Consider the following 13,730-nt stretch of genomic DNA (forward strand, 5'->3'; position numbering starts at 1 on the left):
TGTTTAGTAGGAAAACCAGCCAAACATGACATATTTCTCATAGCCTTCTGATGTTTTCTGTTCGAGATCAATGTGTGAATCTTAAACTTTGTGTATGTTTATAATTCACATTCCTGCAACATCTAGTAGGGCTTACTAGCCTTAAATACATAGTGGGAGATTTATGGTTTTGGACTTCTGGAGTAGCCAGATCTTGATACATGTGTGTCATCACAGTGGTACATTCTACTTATGTTCTCTCTCTTCTAGTTACATTACATGTATTGAGTAAAAGTACGACTGAATGTCACCTGTAGTACGTACTGACTGGATGGTCTTGGAAGAATGCTGATTTGCATGTTGAATGCCTTTAATCTTCTTGTCATAGTCTGTAAATTTATTATCTGTAGTACATGTTTTTGACAGAGCTAACTGAATCTGCATATATTTTAATCTGATGCCTTTATAAAGAGAACTAGGTCTAGTCTCTATAATTTATCCAGGTATAAAACCTGAAATGCTTCAGGTAGTCAGACTGTTGTGGTTTTTTTTTTTTTCTTTTTACCTGTCAGTTGTCTGCTTTGAAAAAAAGTTCTCTTCTTCTCCTGGGACAGATGACTGAATAGAGATGGGGCAGAGATCTGGCAAATTTGTCAGCATCAAGAAATGATTATTTGAAGATGGAGATGACTTAATTTCTTAAGTTGTCAAGTTGCAGAACATAGCACTTCTGAAGAGAAGTACTGACAGCATGCGTTCGTTTGCTCTATTAGTAGTGTCAGCCAGTTGGGGATTCTTGAATGTGACAGAAGATCTTCTGATTCCTGTTGGTTCTACATTGTGTCTTATAAATACTGCAGTCTGGTGTGAGTCATGGGTTGGAAACATTGGAACTTAAGTTTGCCTCTCTTCAGATACCTTGATTGAAAAATTGTATAGTTAGCTACTTGCTGACTTCTGCTTCAAATACTTACGTGGTCACAAGCTATCAGTTGTAGAGCCATTTAGATCAAAATATTGAAAGTGGGTATTTTGTGGGTGTGCTGGTTCTATTGAAATCAAGTTGATTTTCTTCATGTAGTCGGAAACTTCTGTTTTTCATAGCTAGCATGGTTGTTGTTTGGATTTAGTTTGAGAATAAGACGATAATACTCCGAGACAGAATTAATGTTTTTCTCCAAGGAACTTTCCAGTGTTTTTGAGGTGGAATGGAGAGAATGTAAAAACTTAGCTGTTATTTTAGTTGTTGCCTGGGAGCCAAGATCTTTCTGGGCTCTGCCTGCAGGTGTGAGGCACCTGGGAAGGGGGTTATGGATGGGACAGACCTTGACTGGCATCCAGGCTGATCAATGAGAATATTCCATGCCATTAGCGTTGTGCTCATATATAAGGAGTTGCTAGGTTTTCTGGCTGGGGAGACCCATTTCGATTCTTCTCTGTTCTGACTGAGTTCTTTTTGGGAGTTCTGTCAGTTCAGCCTTTTGCTGTTCCGCTGGTTTGCAGAGGTCTCTGGGCCTTTCTGCCTTTTTCTCTCTTCCTCTGGGATCGGCTGTTCATGCCCAGGATGTTCGCCCTTCCCAGGAATGGCTGCTTGGGATGTATGGATTTTGTGAGGAATTGCATTTATTATATTTCATATTCTATTTCTATTTAATTTTCAAATTTTATTGAACTGTTTTCATCTTAACCTGTGATTTTTCTGCCTTCCCTTTTGATTATCTCCTTTACTGGAGGGTGTGTGGGGGGAGTGAGCAAGCAGCTGTTGTGGTTTTGATTACAAGCTGGGTTAAACTGTGACAGTGGGTTTATCAGTAAGACCTTAAAATCCTGCAGGTTGAGACTACTGATATCTGGACATTGCTATCCAGGTGTAGTGTAGAAACTAATGAATAAGAAAATATAGTTTTGGTTTTGTAGATAGCAGTCTCTGTTGGTGGATCAACGTATTCCTGTAGAAGCTTTTGGAAAAGAGTTTATGCAATTTATCCTTTTTGCTGTACTGAACAAGTGAAAAATGAAGTTTTGACTATGGCAAGTATTATAAAGCACAGGTGTAAAAAATCAGAAATAAACGCCAGTGAGAATTTTCAGTGTACCTAATTGGTTTTAAGAAAACTAATAAAATATTAGTGAAATAACAAAGGATTTCATATGAATAGATAGCCTAAATTTTGTGTTAGTAGAGGTTCAGTAATTACTGCAGCATCTGGGAATGCTTGTGAGTTTTATTGGACTTTCTGCAGGCTTTAAGGGCTGAGAGGATGATCTTCTCTGGTTAGTCTTTCTCTGTTGGCGGTATCCATTTTGCTTCATAGAAGACAGTTGGAAGGGGTGAACAGAAAAATGAGATGTCACTGGGTTCCGAGGGCTGGGATAAGTTATTGCCAGCACATGTAGACATGGTCAGTCTGGTACGCATCCTGTTGCTGCATCTGTTTTCGTACGAACTCCCTGTGAATTCTCATCTATTGACAGAATTTGTGCCAAGATCTAAATTTCCAGTATACTGGTTTGCACCATTCCACAAATATCTGTGTTTTTCTTCTTCTGATTGTCTGATCTTGCAAAAACTGTTTCTTTGTAGGCTCTAAGGCATTTATTCTTCTGTAGATACCCTCTGATAAGCTGAATTTGAGTTAGGTTTTCTGTTAAGTGAGTTGTCTGTGGTGTAATTAGTATACTTTTATCTGTCTTTAGAATATGGTTTCTCTTTATAGTGGGAACTGTGTTTACATTTGTTATTCACTGCCACATTTGCCTGAATCTAACCCAAACTAATCAGTAAAATGACCGCAAATTTTTCCGGGTTTATTAGGGGAAAACCAGGGTTTTTCTTATTTTCAGTGTTTTTCATTGCAATGTATGTATGATTTTTTCATACTCCTCCCCTGTCCCCCCCTCCCCCCTCAAATAAATGGACCAAAACACTAGGGAGAAGAGGAAAAAAGTATAAAAGGAAGGTGGGAAAATGTAAGACGCTTTCTTCTGGAGAAGGTGGAATACAAATTTCACACCTTTTGGGGAAGAAAAAATAAATAGCAAAAATGTTTCAAACATAGGAGATAATTTTTCATCCAAAAAGTGACTAAAGAACTTCAACTAGTTACATATAGGTAAGATGACATATGTGGAGCATTGGCATAACCGAAACTCTAGACATGATTTATGATCAGCTTTGTATCCAGAGCTGTTTCCTAGGCATCTTTTTTTTTTTTTTTCCCAGAATTTTTGTTTTTGACAGCAATGGTATACGCCTACCCGTGTTACGTTGTTTTACATTAAGTGAAATAACTACCCATATGGATGTCTTTACCCTTCTAAACCGGGTTTTTAGCCCATATTAAGGTATTTTTTATTACCTGAAGTAGTGGTGTGTAAATCTGTCTAGCATGTTCAAAGTCTATAGGATTCGAAAAGATTATCTTAGATATGATAAAGAGTATTAGTGGTGACTTTTGTATGTTTCCTTCTGCTGACACCCAAGGGTGAGACAGAATGGGATGGAATGTTGGTAGGTGAAGCTGTACCACAGAACTTGGAGACGAATACCCGGATGCAATCAGCTGTGCTGCAGGCTTCCGCAGCTGCCGATGAATGGGAGACAAGGTGGCCAAGAGCATCAGGGGCTGCCAGCTGGGAAGCGTTTGATCAGAAACTAACCTTCTGATCAGCTACTTTGTGTATCTTCGTAAATCTGTCCATGTGCTTTGGGGGAGTGCTTTGAGTTACTGCATTTTGATATATACAGAAATACCCAGTAGCATGGCATGCTGTAAAATAGATGTATTTGGAAGCAAATTCAGAAGTAAGGCAATAAAATGACTTCTGCTTGGCAACTGACTCTCTCCTACTAGCTTAATTTTAAGAAAGTCATAATTTGATGGAGTGTGTTCATGGTTTGTTTTCACAAAAATATGAACAAAAACTCGCAACAAAACCAAATGGATTTAACCTGTCTGCTGTTTGATTAATGATTAACTGGAGCAGCAGAATAAAATGTTTTGTATGCCAAATTTTAACTCTTGTTGATTAAAGAATTGAAAGAGATTGAGTGTCAGGTTTCAAGAACTGTGATGCTGATTTTGTGTAACTTGCTGTTGCGTTATTTGTAACTTTAAGGAGTTGTTCCTTTCAGTTAAATACTGTTTTGGTTGTTGTTGTCAATAGTTCTGTGATCAAAATGTACTTGGGATTAAAAAAAACTGTTCCGGTAGCAGAGGTGCCATGCTGAGTATAATACGGCTTGGGAGGGAAAATAAGCTTGTAAAATAAACAGTTTGTGTATATGGCTGATGCCTGTTAAAAAACTTAGAATATGTGAATGTCAAGGAAATACTAAAACAAAATTGACCAAATAAATGTCTTGGGCTGGGCCCAAGAAATATGTCTGTACTGCTGAAATTAAATCAGTCTGTTTCAGGTGTGGTGTGTGTGGGTTTTTTTTAATGTATGTTTATTTGTTTGCTTTTCTTTCTTTTTTGGGGGTGTGCGTGTGATGTGGTGAAGTTTTGCTTGTGTGGTGCGGATTTTTAAAAAATTCCTAAGGCCCTTGGTTGGAATTTCATACTTGTGGCCAGCCTAGATGCTGCCATCTCCTGAACAGGGTAGTTGTATCCTTGCCCTGCTCCCCATCTTGTGTTCCTGTTACGTTTTTTATCTGCCGTTGTTGTTCATATGGCCATATGGAAAGACAGCTCAAAGAAGTGAACTGGCTGAAGAAAGAAATATTTCATTTTTAGCTTGCTGATTAGGATTTCCATATGGTCAAATAAAAACTCTTCCCAGAGCAAGTGAGGCAGTAGAAAGTACACAGCAGGGGATGGCCAGTGATCTTCTTTTGGCAGCACTGTGCAATTATCTTAGCTTAGAGTGAGCCTGAAGTCAGCTGGAACTGCAGCCTAATTTCTCAGGTAACTTTTAGGAACTGTGGTGTATTTAGGTTAACAGGTCATATTGAAACACACAGTTTGTCTCATTGCAATGCTGGGAATTCAGTCCTGCAGGACTTTACTTGGTTGACAGTCATTATTCACATGAATGGTTCCACTGGCCTACCTTGGACCAGAATTCAGTAAGTTAGTTGCACAAGAATTCTTTGACCTTTGTTTTATTATAACAAGAGACAGCATATAATAAATGTCTGCAGATGATGCTTTATGAAACTTACTCCAAATTTGCAGAACCCTGAGGGAAGAACACTGCTATATTTCCACTAGTCTTTTTTCCTCCTCTTGTACTAGTATAGTCTTGTTCCTACCTCTCTTTATCTTCCCTATCTGCTATGTGTCTCTTGCTCTTTCTTTTCATTTCTATACGAACAAGGTAGTCTGAGCTAAATCAGCTTCTCTATGCCTTTCCTCCATTTCCAGTTGAAAAATCGGTGGAGTTAGGTTAACCAAAAAAAAAAAAAAAAAAAAAAAAAAAAAGACTCCTGTAATTAGCTTTGTCTGTTATCTGCTTATCTGCTGCTGGTTAAGGTAGCCATTAGTCCTGGCTCAAATGTAAAGGCATATTTATCTAAAATAGGGGAAGAAAACTCTGTGCCATGGTGCAGTGGAGCCAAATTGGACTGTAACTAGTTCTGTATAGGAAGATAGATTTCTTTAGCTCCTTCTTTACTTCTCTTCTGGTCTTGGAACTTTTTTCTTCTGAGTATCTTTAGTGGACACCCCCATTCTTCTTACTTTTTTTTTTTTTTTAATTTTACTGTTCTTTATTTCTTCTTGATTATTTCTGCTTTTTAAATAATGTCAGAAAAAATCTGGTTCTTTCCCCATCTGCATGGGCCTCCCATGCTTATGACCACTTTAGGTCTGCTGGGTGACTTAGTGATTGGACCCTTCAGGAGGCAGTGGGTTTTTCATCAGACCCAGGTGGTCTCAGTTCACCTGGATGCGAAGGTTACAGGATCAGTCTTCTTTCACTTAATTAACTTGCTGTTTATGTATCTCAGAAGTGGGTTGTGACAGCCACACTGTTAGACTGTTCCCAGCTGCAGAACTTTGAGATGGGTTTCACTTTAGTGCTCTACAGGAGACCTCATAGTCCAAAGGAATTCCTGCTGAGAGTTCACCTGAATTCTGCTTGAACAGAAGCTAGGTCCATGAACTTAGTTTCACCAAAGAGCTGCAAAAATGAGATGTTCATGGTACACTCTCTAAGGACAGGGAGGGACGATGTCACTCTAACTTCAGTCTTCCTTGAGCCAGTATTAGTGTATTTTTCACTCTTCGTCCTCAAATCTATTTCAACTGGCTGTACCTACAGCACCAGGTGCACTGGTGCCCCTCCCTGCTATAGGACTAGTGCCCTTCAGCACACCAAAGGATGGGTTATTCTTTTGGGTCACAGTCAACCTCTTTGGTATTCACATTTGCACTGTCTAACCTCATGGTATTTATCTGAACCGTTGATCAGTCATAGGAGCTTGCTCTGTTTATGCTGTAATATCTTGTGGGTGTTGTTTTTGCTCTTGCTACTTCCTCTGTCCCCCGCTTGTTAAGTAGTTCCCCACAATGTTTTTGAATGCTTAGGCAATAAATCTGTGTCAGAAATCCTTTGCCAGAGCTAAGACAGAATACATACCTGGAGAAGAGAGCTCTGATGTGGTTCATGTGCTCAAATATTAGAGACCATCTGATGACAGTCGAATTATTCCTTATACTGTGTTGCAGAGATCAAAGCCTTATTCCATCATACAGGTTGTATGTGATGTGGCATTTAGTAGAGAGACTCAGCTGTTGCTGTTCACTTAAACTCCAAGCTCCGTCCAGATGTAAACTCGAAGAGGAGACACTGTGCGGACAAAAATATTCAAACAATAAATTACAAGTAACAGAGGACTTCTGAGATACACGTACACCCAACTGCCTCCTTTCCTTTCTCCTACAGAATTCTTTGCGACAACATGCATTTAACCATTTTAAAAGTATCTAAGATTTTTTTTTTCAGTCACTTTGCAAATTCTCATCTGAAACTATATATATTTTAAATTCTATATTGCTGTAAGATTTTAGAACTAGTAATAAAGCGTTAGGGATTTTTTTTTTTTTAAGCTGCTAATTACTCGTCTCAAGGGATGACGCACATTGCTCCCACCTGGCAAAGCTATTGGTGTTATTATGTGCTGCATAATGAAACTTGAGAGAGCAGAAATAGGTGACAGAATCTGAACTTGTGGAGGCTGGGAACGAGTTAGGTTCATAACTTAGAGAGTGAAGTGGTAAAGGGTCACTGCATGGTGTATTGTCTTACTAGGATGCTGCTTGGTGCAGATTGTAACCAGAATTCAGGGCACCAGCAGTGCTCTGTGTCATCAGAGTGCAAGTGTCTCTGCTCAGTTGTCTGGCTCCAGCCCGTGAGAGCTGAGGGCAGGCACGCTGATGCTGCTCCCTGCCAGCGGGAGTATATTTAGCTGAAATCTCAGAACTTTTCTTCTGCTGTCAAAGCTTCCTCCTCTGCTTCAGTTTTCTGTCTTCTATCTTGTATCTAACTGGTTGCAGCCAGGGCTGTAGAGGAGTAATGAGGGAAGACCCAATGGAATTGACTCCTGTTAGAGGTATGAGACAAAAAGAAATTAGTTGAAACTGAGCTCTTAAGAGACTGAATGAAATGCACTTAACTGTTCTGGATAAGGGACTGGTTCAGTTCCTTGCTGCTCAGTGTCCTGTGGCAATTTTATTTTTTTTACATTTTGTGGTAAAGTTCGCTTAAGAAGTTTGCTAATTCTTTATTAACTGCAGTGCTATGGTTCACTGCCTTCAGTTTTCCTTATGCAACTGACTGTGGGATTATGCTTAAATTGTATCAGTGATATGACCTGAATTAAAGACATTAAAAAGGATCATTTCACTCCATTTCACTGATCTGTTTTAAGGGGCAGTCCTAGAGATAGTTGGGTCAGCAGCTGAGGGAGTGGTGGAGGGAGAGATTAATAAGGGAGAGGTGGAGGGAAGAAGAGAACCTCCAAAACGGGTTTTGCCACTAGTGAGAATGTATGTCAAACTTCACAGGCTTGCAGAGGTGGGGCAAGGTAGACTATGCTGACAGCTTCCCTTGTCTCAGTGGTGGATATATCATCTCTGCTCACAGCTTTGGGCTGGAAACAAACCATATTACACTGTCACCACGAATATACACTAGGCTTCTCGCTTTGAGCATCTGTTTCACTTCATGGGGTATTCACTGGAATGAACCTACAGCTACTGAATGTCTCTCAGCACCCAGTATTTCATGTTTGGAGAGCTAGAGTGTTAAGATACAGCTCACAGACATACTGCGTATGTAGGATTTTGTTTGAAATGAACTGCTCAGTTCATTTCAGTGGTGAGGAAGTCCTCATAATCTTGACTTTAAAAAGTAGTGTAGTGCTCCAAATCTGCAGGCAGCTTACAAAATTATTTAGAAGTTTTCAACTGCTTTTATTTCTGAATTTCACCATAGATTTAATGCTGCCTTTTCAATAAATTGCTGGTCATTTTAGTGGATGAATGTGAGTGAGGGATGAGTGAAGCAAAAGGCAAAAAGCAGCAATCCTAAAGATTCTTCTTCCTGTACACAGCTGTCTATACTAAAGTACTGAGCAAAAATAATTTAAGAACTTTTCTATTCTACCCTTTGTGAAAGCCTCTTTGCTGCTAATATAAATTTTATTACACATTAAGAGGAATAGATAGTCCTCAAGATGTACTTCAGCCATATGAATTTCAGGAATGGAATTTCTTATTTCTCAAATAAGTTTGGATAATCTATTTCTGAGAGACTTCTAGCATCACAGGCTGCTTTATCTGCTGACTTGTCAGGTAGGTGGTAAGAGAATAGTACTGTTAGGCAGCACAGAAAAGATCTGTAGTGATGCCAGCTGTCCCTCTCCATTTGAAAGATGTGGTATTAAGATTGCATCTGATTATCAGACTGTTCTTCTAGCTTGTTAGATTGGTATACTTTGAGTTGTCCCTAATTTGGGAGTACATAAAGGTTTTAATAACATGATTTCTAGGTATAGGATCTTCTATAATTGTGTTCCTTTGCATGTCATTTGGCGCAGTTGAAGTGGAATGTGTTTCAAACCTGTTCTGTTTGTGTCATCTCTGAACTGTTTTGGAATTTGTTCACACTGCTCTAGGATAGTTAAAGTTGCTATTAGGAACTTGATAGAGGCAACAATAGCAGAAAGGTTGTGTTGTGATCCTGGTGTATGTCAGAAGAATATGTCGAACTGCGTGTTTCCAGGCATACCGTCTTGGAGAATTTCAAGAATGAGTCAGCTTCTGACCTCCTTTTTTTGAGGCAGAAAGCAAGATTATTTTTGGTCTCTTGGGATGAGAGTCAGCAGAATGTAAAGTCAGCCATAGTGTGTGCACCTGTGCTGATTATATCTGTGGCACATCTTTGTGATTGACCACCTTGGTAAACACAGAGATCCTACAAAAAGGAGATACAGCAGGGAGTCTTTGGACCATGCCCAAGTTTCTTACCAAGCTAATCTACCCCACGTGATAGTTTTTGGAGGCCTGTCTTCAGAATTCCAGAACATGGAATCCAGGAATAAAAACTTGGAGATAGAACTGCAAGTAGCTTTAATATATCATAGTTTCAAGATCTGGAGCTTTGTTTGTGATAAACTAACAGTAATATTCAAGTAAAGGTTAAGGGAAAAGACACCCATTCACTTTTAAAGAATAGTTGCTTCCTTAATGTCAGTAAACACATTTGATGTGTATGGTTTCTTTTTCAATGCTTCTGTGATCATTCCATTTTTTTATTTTATTTTTGCTTTTTTTTCCTAGAGATGTGAATTATGCCCTCATAAGGATGGTGCTTTAAAGAGAACAGATAATGGGGGTAAGTTTTATTCTTATTTTTTGTGAACTCTCTTATTCTGTATGAGGGAAATAAGTCTATGAAAGAAAAATTGTAGGGATCCTAAACATAACTGAAAACACAGGCTAGTTTTGAAAGTGAGACGTATTTTACAGTAACCTTTATTTGTCCAATTTAGGTTGAATTTAGTTTGAGAACATCGATTGTTACTCTTAGTTTTATTTTTAGAAAAAGAGTGAAGAAGCTGCATTTTAACATAAGATTTTAATAGGTAAAAAGGATAAATTGTATGTGTATTTAGTTGGAGTTTCAACATTTATAGAAAGCTGTTGAAAGCGCACCATTCATGGGGAAAAGCAGAATTTTTATGTCTGTAGCCTAGACTGAATGCACCAGTGCATTTTCAAAGGATAGCTTTTTCGTGCCTGATAATACTAATGAGTTTTGTAACAAAGAAGTTAAGAGCTGAGAAGTTGTGGTACTGATTACCTGTCCCTTGCATCTTTCTAATTTCATCATTTAGGTTATCATCAGTTCTGCTCCTACTGAGTAGAACTGCTAGAGAAAGTCTCTACTGAATATCTTGTCGTAATAATGCTTATACAAATAGCTGGATGATATGAGTGAAAAAATTCAATTAACTTTTCAATCACTTCTGGAATTCCTTCTTCTCTCTTTACTAGATACTTGTAAATTCCTGTCCATCATCTATCTGTAAATACCCTGGTCATTTTGATACTGAGCCCTTTCTCTTGTGAGAAGAGAAAGTAGATCAGGATTTTGGATTTCATTTGGACAGTCTTATGTAAATTATATTCTGGAAATTTTATGCTGCATACATAATATTCTAACTAATTTGTATCTTAGCTTAGTGTTGACACAGTTGATGCAGTTTTACTGTTTCTGTTGCAGTTGAGTTGCAGGAATGCAGAACCTGCTTGTGTTTGGGCTGATGTACCTTTTCGCTTGCCTACACTTTGACTGCAATGTATAGATCATGCTGTAGCATTCACTACTCTGGTGTCTGCTTATCTCAAACACGTTGGTGAATTTAGTGTCATTTATGAGTGCTGAGAGATTGTATTCAGTCTGTGTTGTGTGTGTCAGTGAAACTACCATCTTAAGTGCCAGCCCAATAATTTAGCCTTAGAACTCTTCCTCCTCTCAGATAGGTTGATATGTGGCAATGTTGAATTCATCTCCTGAGAAACAACAGCTGGACACTTGCTTCTTTAGGAAATAAGCAATAAGAAAGCCTCAAGCCTCTTGAAATATACAGTAAAATTTGTGAAGTATGAAGTAACTGAAGTGTTTTCTGTTTTTATACTTCAAGTAGTGTTTGAGAATGCCTTGCTATTCTCTATGGTAATTTTGAAACTTCTATGCGTAAAGTCTTGAGAACTTATTTTGAGAGTTTGCATCAAAGATCTGAACATCCTATTAGTGTTCTCTTTCATAGCTATATTAATTGTAATCCTGAATTCTTGTCTGAAAGTGAATTACTGTATAAGATTGAAATTATTTAAGTTTAAATAACAAAGATGTTACACTATATGGACAGTATTGCCCCTACTATAATTTTCATGACCAAGTATTTTAATCAGTGAGAGCTTCATAGTGAAAATTTCATAGCAGAGAAGTTTGAAGAATTTGTACTCCTCCTGGAAGCATCCTTACCTCAGTAATAGATCTTGTCCATCGTGCTGAACACAGCAAATTCTACTTAATGGACCAAACGTCATTTAAATAACAGCTTTACAGAAGGATGTGAACCTTGGAAACAATGAGCTCCAACTGGTGTTGCATTTCAGAAAGCTACATTCTAAACCTGAAGATTTCCTTTCCAAGGGTTGTGTAACAAGGGATTGTGCCAGCAGAGTTTTGATTTAAGGAAATGTTCTTGAAAGTCATGGCATGGGCTTGCCAGTTTAAAACTATATTTACAGTAGGTTAGTACTTGGAATTTTTTAATGCTATTACACCATTTGTTGCCTAGGGAAATGATAAAAAGATGCAGGTATTCCTGCAGAAGCTTTGAAATTTGTTATTAGTGTCTTTCTGTAAGTAGAGAAATAATGAAATGGGCTTAGATTTTCAGAACAAGTGAAGAAATTACTGTTTTTATGTCAATGATATACAGTTATGCTTCTTTCTGCCTTCTGGCAACAAGTTACTTCATTTTGTAGCCAGAAAACCAATGTAGTTTTTGTTTTGAATGTGCAGATAGCTTAGCTCGTACAGGGTCTGCTGCTCTTGTAAATTGTGTGTGTGTTGTTTTTTGTTTGTTTGTTTGTGTTTTTTTTTTTTAACAGTCTTCTGGATATTTGGTTTTTAAGAATGTGAAAAAATGTGTTTTGAGTGTTGAAGATACAATTATTTTCTTTTATGTCAGGAATCCTGATGTTTTTTGGTATACTGAGCTTTTACTATAGGGTTCCACGATTTTCTTAACCTGCAGTAAGACACTTATTTCAGGGAGAGTCCTCACTATGCGTTGCTTCCTCCTCCTTTGTGATGATACTAGCATTTAAACTTTTTTTTTGTCCCTCCTGAGTTCCTTTTCACCTAAATGAAACTAGTTTCCTGACCCAGCTGACCATGCTAATGTTGATAAAGGAGAATGGCCAGGACTGTTCTTTCAGCAGCAGCCTGTACATGAGCTGTCTTAAGTCAGTTGCATGACTGTAACTGAAAGCAACCTAATATTATAGCTCTTATATAATGGTGTTATCTTGCCTTTAGAGAACTTTGGGGCACTGTAAGATATATATGACAAAGTAGTCTGGGAATTAAACTTTTGTTGTTTCTAAGTATTACTGATTAGAAAACAGTAATGGTGCTGCATGTGTTGGTGTGTTGTGGGATTTTTTTGTCTCTCTCTCCCCAAGTGGCATGAGGTTCTTCTGTGTGTATTCTTCCTCGTTTTACTGGCCTGTTACTGTTTGTCTGACTGTTTGGAGATCAATGCTTCTTTAGATTTGCTTTTTAGGTTTCATATTTCTAGTTGGAGATGTCTACTGTACCTTAGTCATGCTTATTAGTACAGTTGCTGAGGGATAGTGTTGGATTCTCCAGTGTCATCTATGGCAAATATGGAATTACAGTTTTCAGTGACACCATAAATACAGCATTCTTGGAGCAATACTGTCATGGATCTTAAACAGAACTTAAAAGTGCCAGCCTGAGACAGAGAAGAGGGGCATATTGTGGAGGCCAGATAACATTGGGCCTGCTCTCTTTATCAGCAAGAATTGGATTCTTGGGAATGTTCTTGTGTGCTTTCTCAGAATACTTTCCCAGCCTGTTAAGTATTTACACTTTGGGATTTCTTGAATCAGAGATGGTATTTTTGTGTTCAGTGGAAGAAGAGTCTATCACACTATTAGTGTGTCCGCTTCTGTATAAAGGTTTAGTATCCATAATGTTGTGTGCAAGGCATTTTGCAATTGGTGCATACAATGTGTCAAGATGTACACTCATTTGTCTTGAACCTGGTACCTTATGGTTTTGTTTGATGCTACTGGGCACTTCCTAAGTGATGGGAAGTGACAAAGAGCAGTTATTCTTTGTTCACCTTTTTAATACCTCTTCTGGCTTTGTAGACCTCTGTCATATTCTTCTTTAGTCTCATTTTCAGCATGAAGGAGCCCAGATGGATTAGGCTAGTACAGAAAACTGGCCATCCCTTTTCCCCTTCTTTGTATGTCTTCTAAATAACCCATGATCCTTACCAGAGCTGAATTTGAAACTTTAGAGAGGCAAATCTGCTGTACATGATGCCCTGGAATCTCTAGACTGCAAAATGATTACAGTATGGTTTAGTGTTTCCTAACATAGGCTACAAATATAATTATGGGTCACCATTTTTTGGTACAAATTTTTCTCATTACTTACAGAATGATTTTACTACCCTAAACATTCACACTACC

General features: G+C 38.2%; 1 protein-coding gene across 8 annotated transcripts in view; it reads left to right on the top strand.

Moving 5' to 3' along the window:
• Positions 1-13,730, top strand: part of MLLT10 (MLLT10 histone lysine methyltransferase DOT1L cofactor) — a 141,181-nt gene that overhangs the window by 22,891 nt on the left and 104,560 nt on the right. For 7 of the 8 annotated variants that reach the window (XM_071805213.1, XM_065829973.2, XM_071805212.1 and 4 more), the window contains exon 4: positions 9,768-9,822. The exons of the other annotated variant lie outside the window; for it this stretch is intronic. In XM_071805213.1, the coding sequence (XP_071661314.1) occupies positions 9,768-9,822 (55 nt within the window). The remainder of the gene's footprint in view (positions 1-9,767; positions 9,823-13,730) is intronic. 8 annotated transcript variants of the gene reach the window in all.

This window comes from Patagioenas fasciata, chromosome 2 (genome assembly GCF_037038585.1).
Source record: "Patagioenas fasciata isolate bPatFas1 chromosome 2, bPatFas1.hap1, whole genome shotgun sequence".
Classification (NCBI taxonomy): domain Eukaryota; kingdom Metazoa; phylum Chordata; class Aves; order Columbiformes; family Columbidae; genus Patagioenas; species Patagioenas fasciata.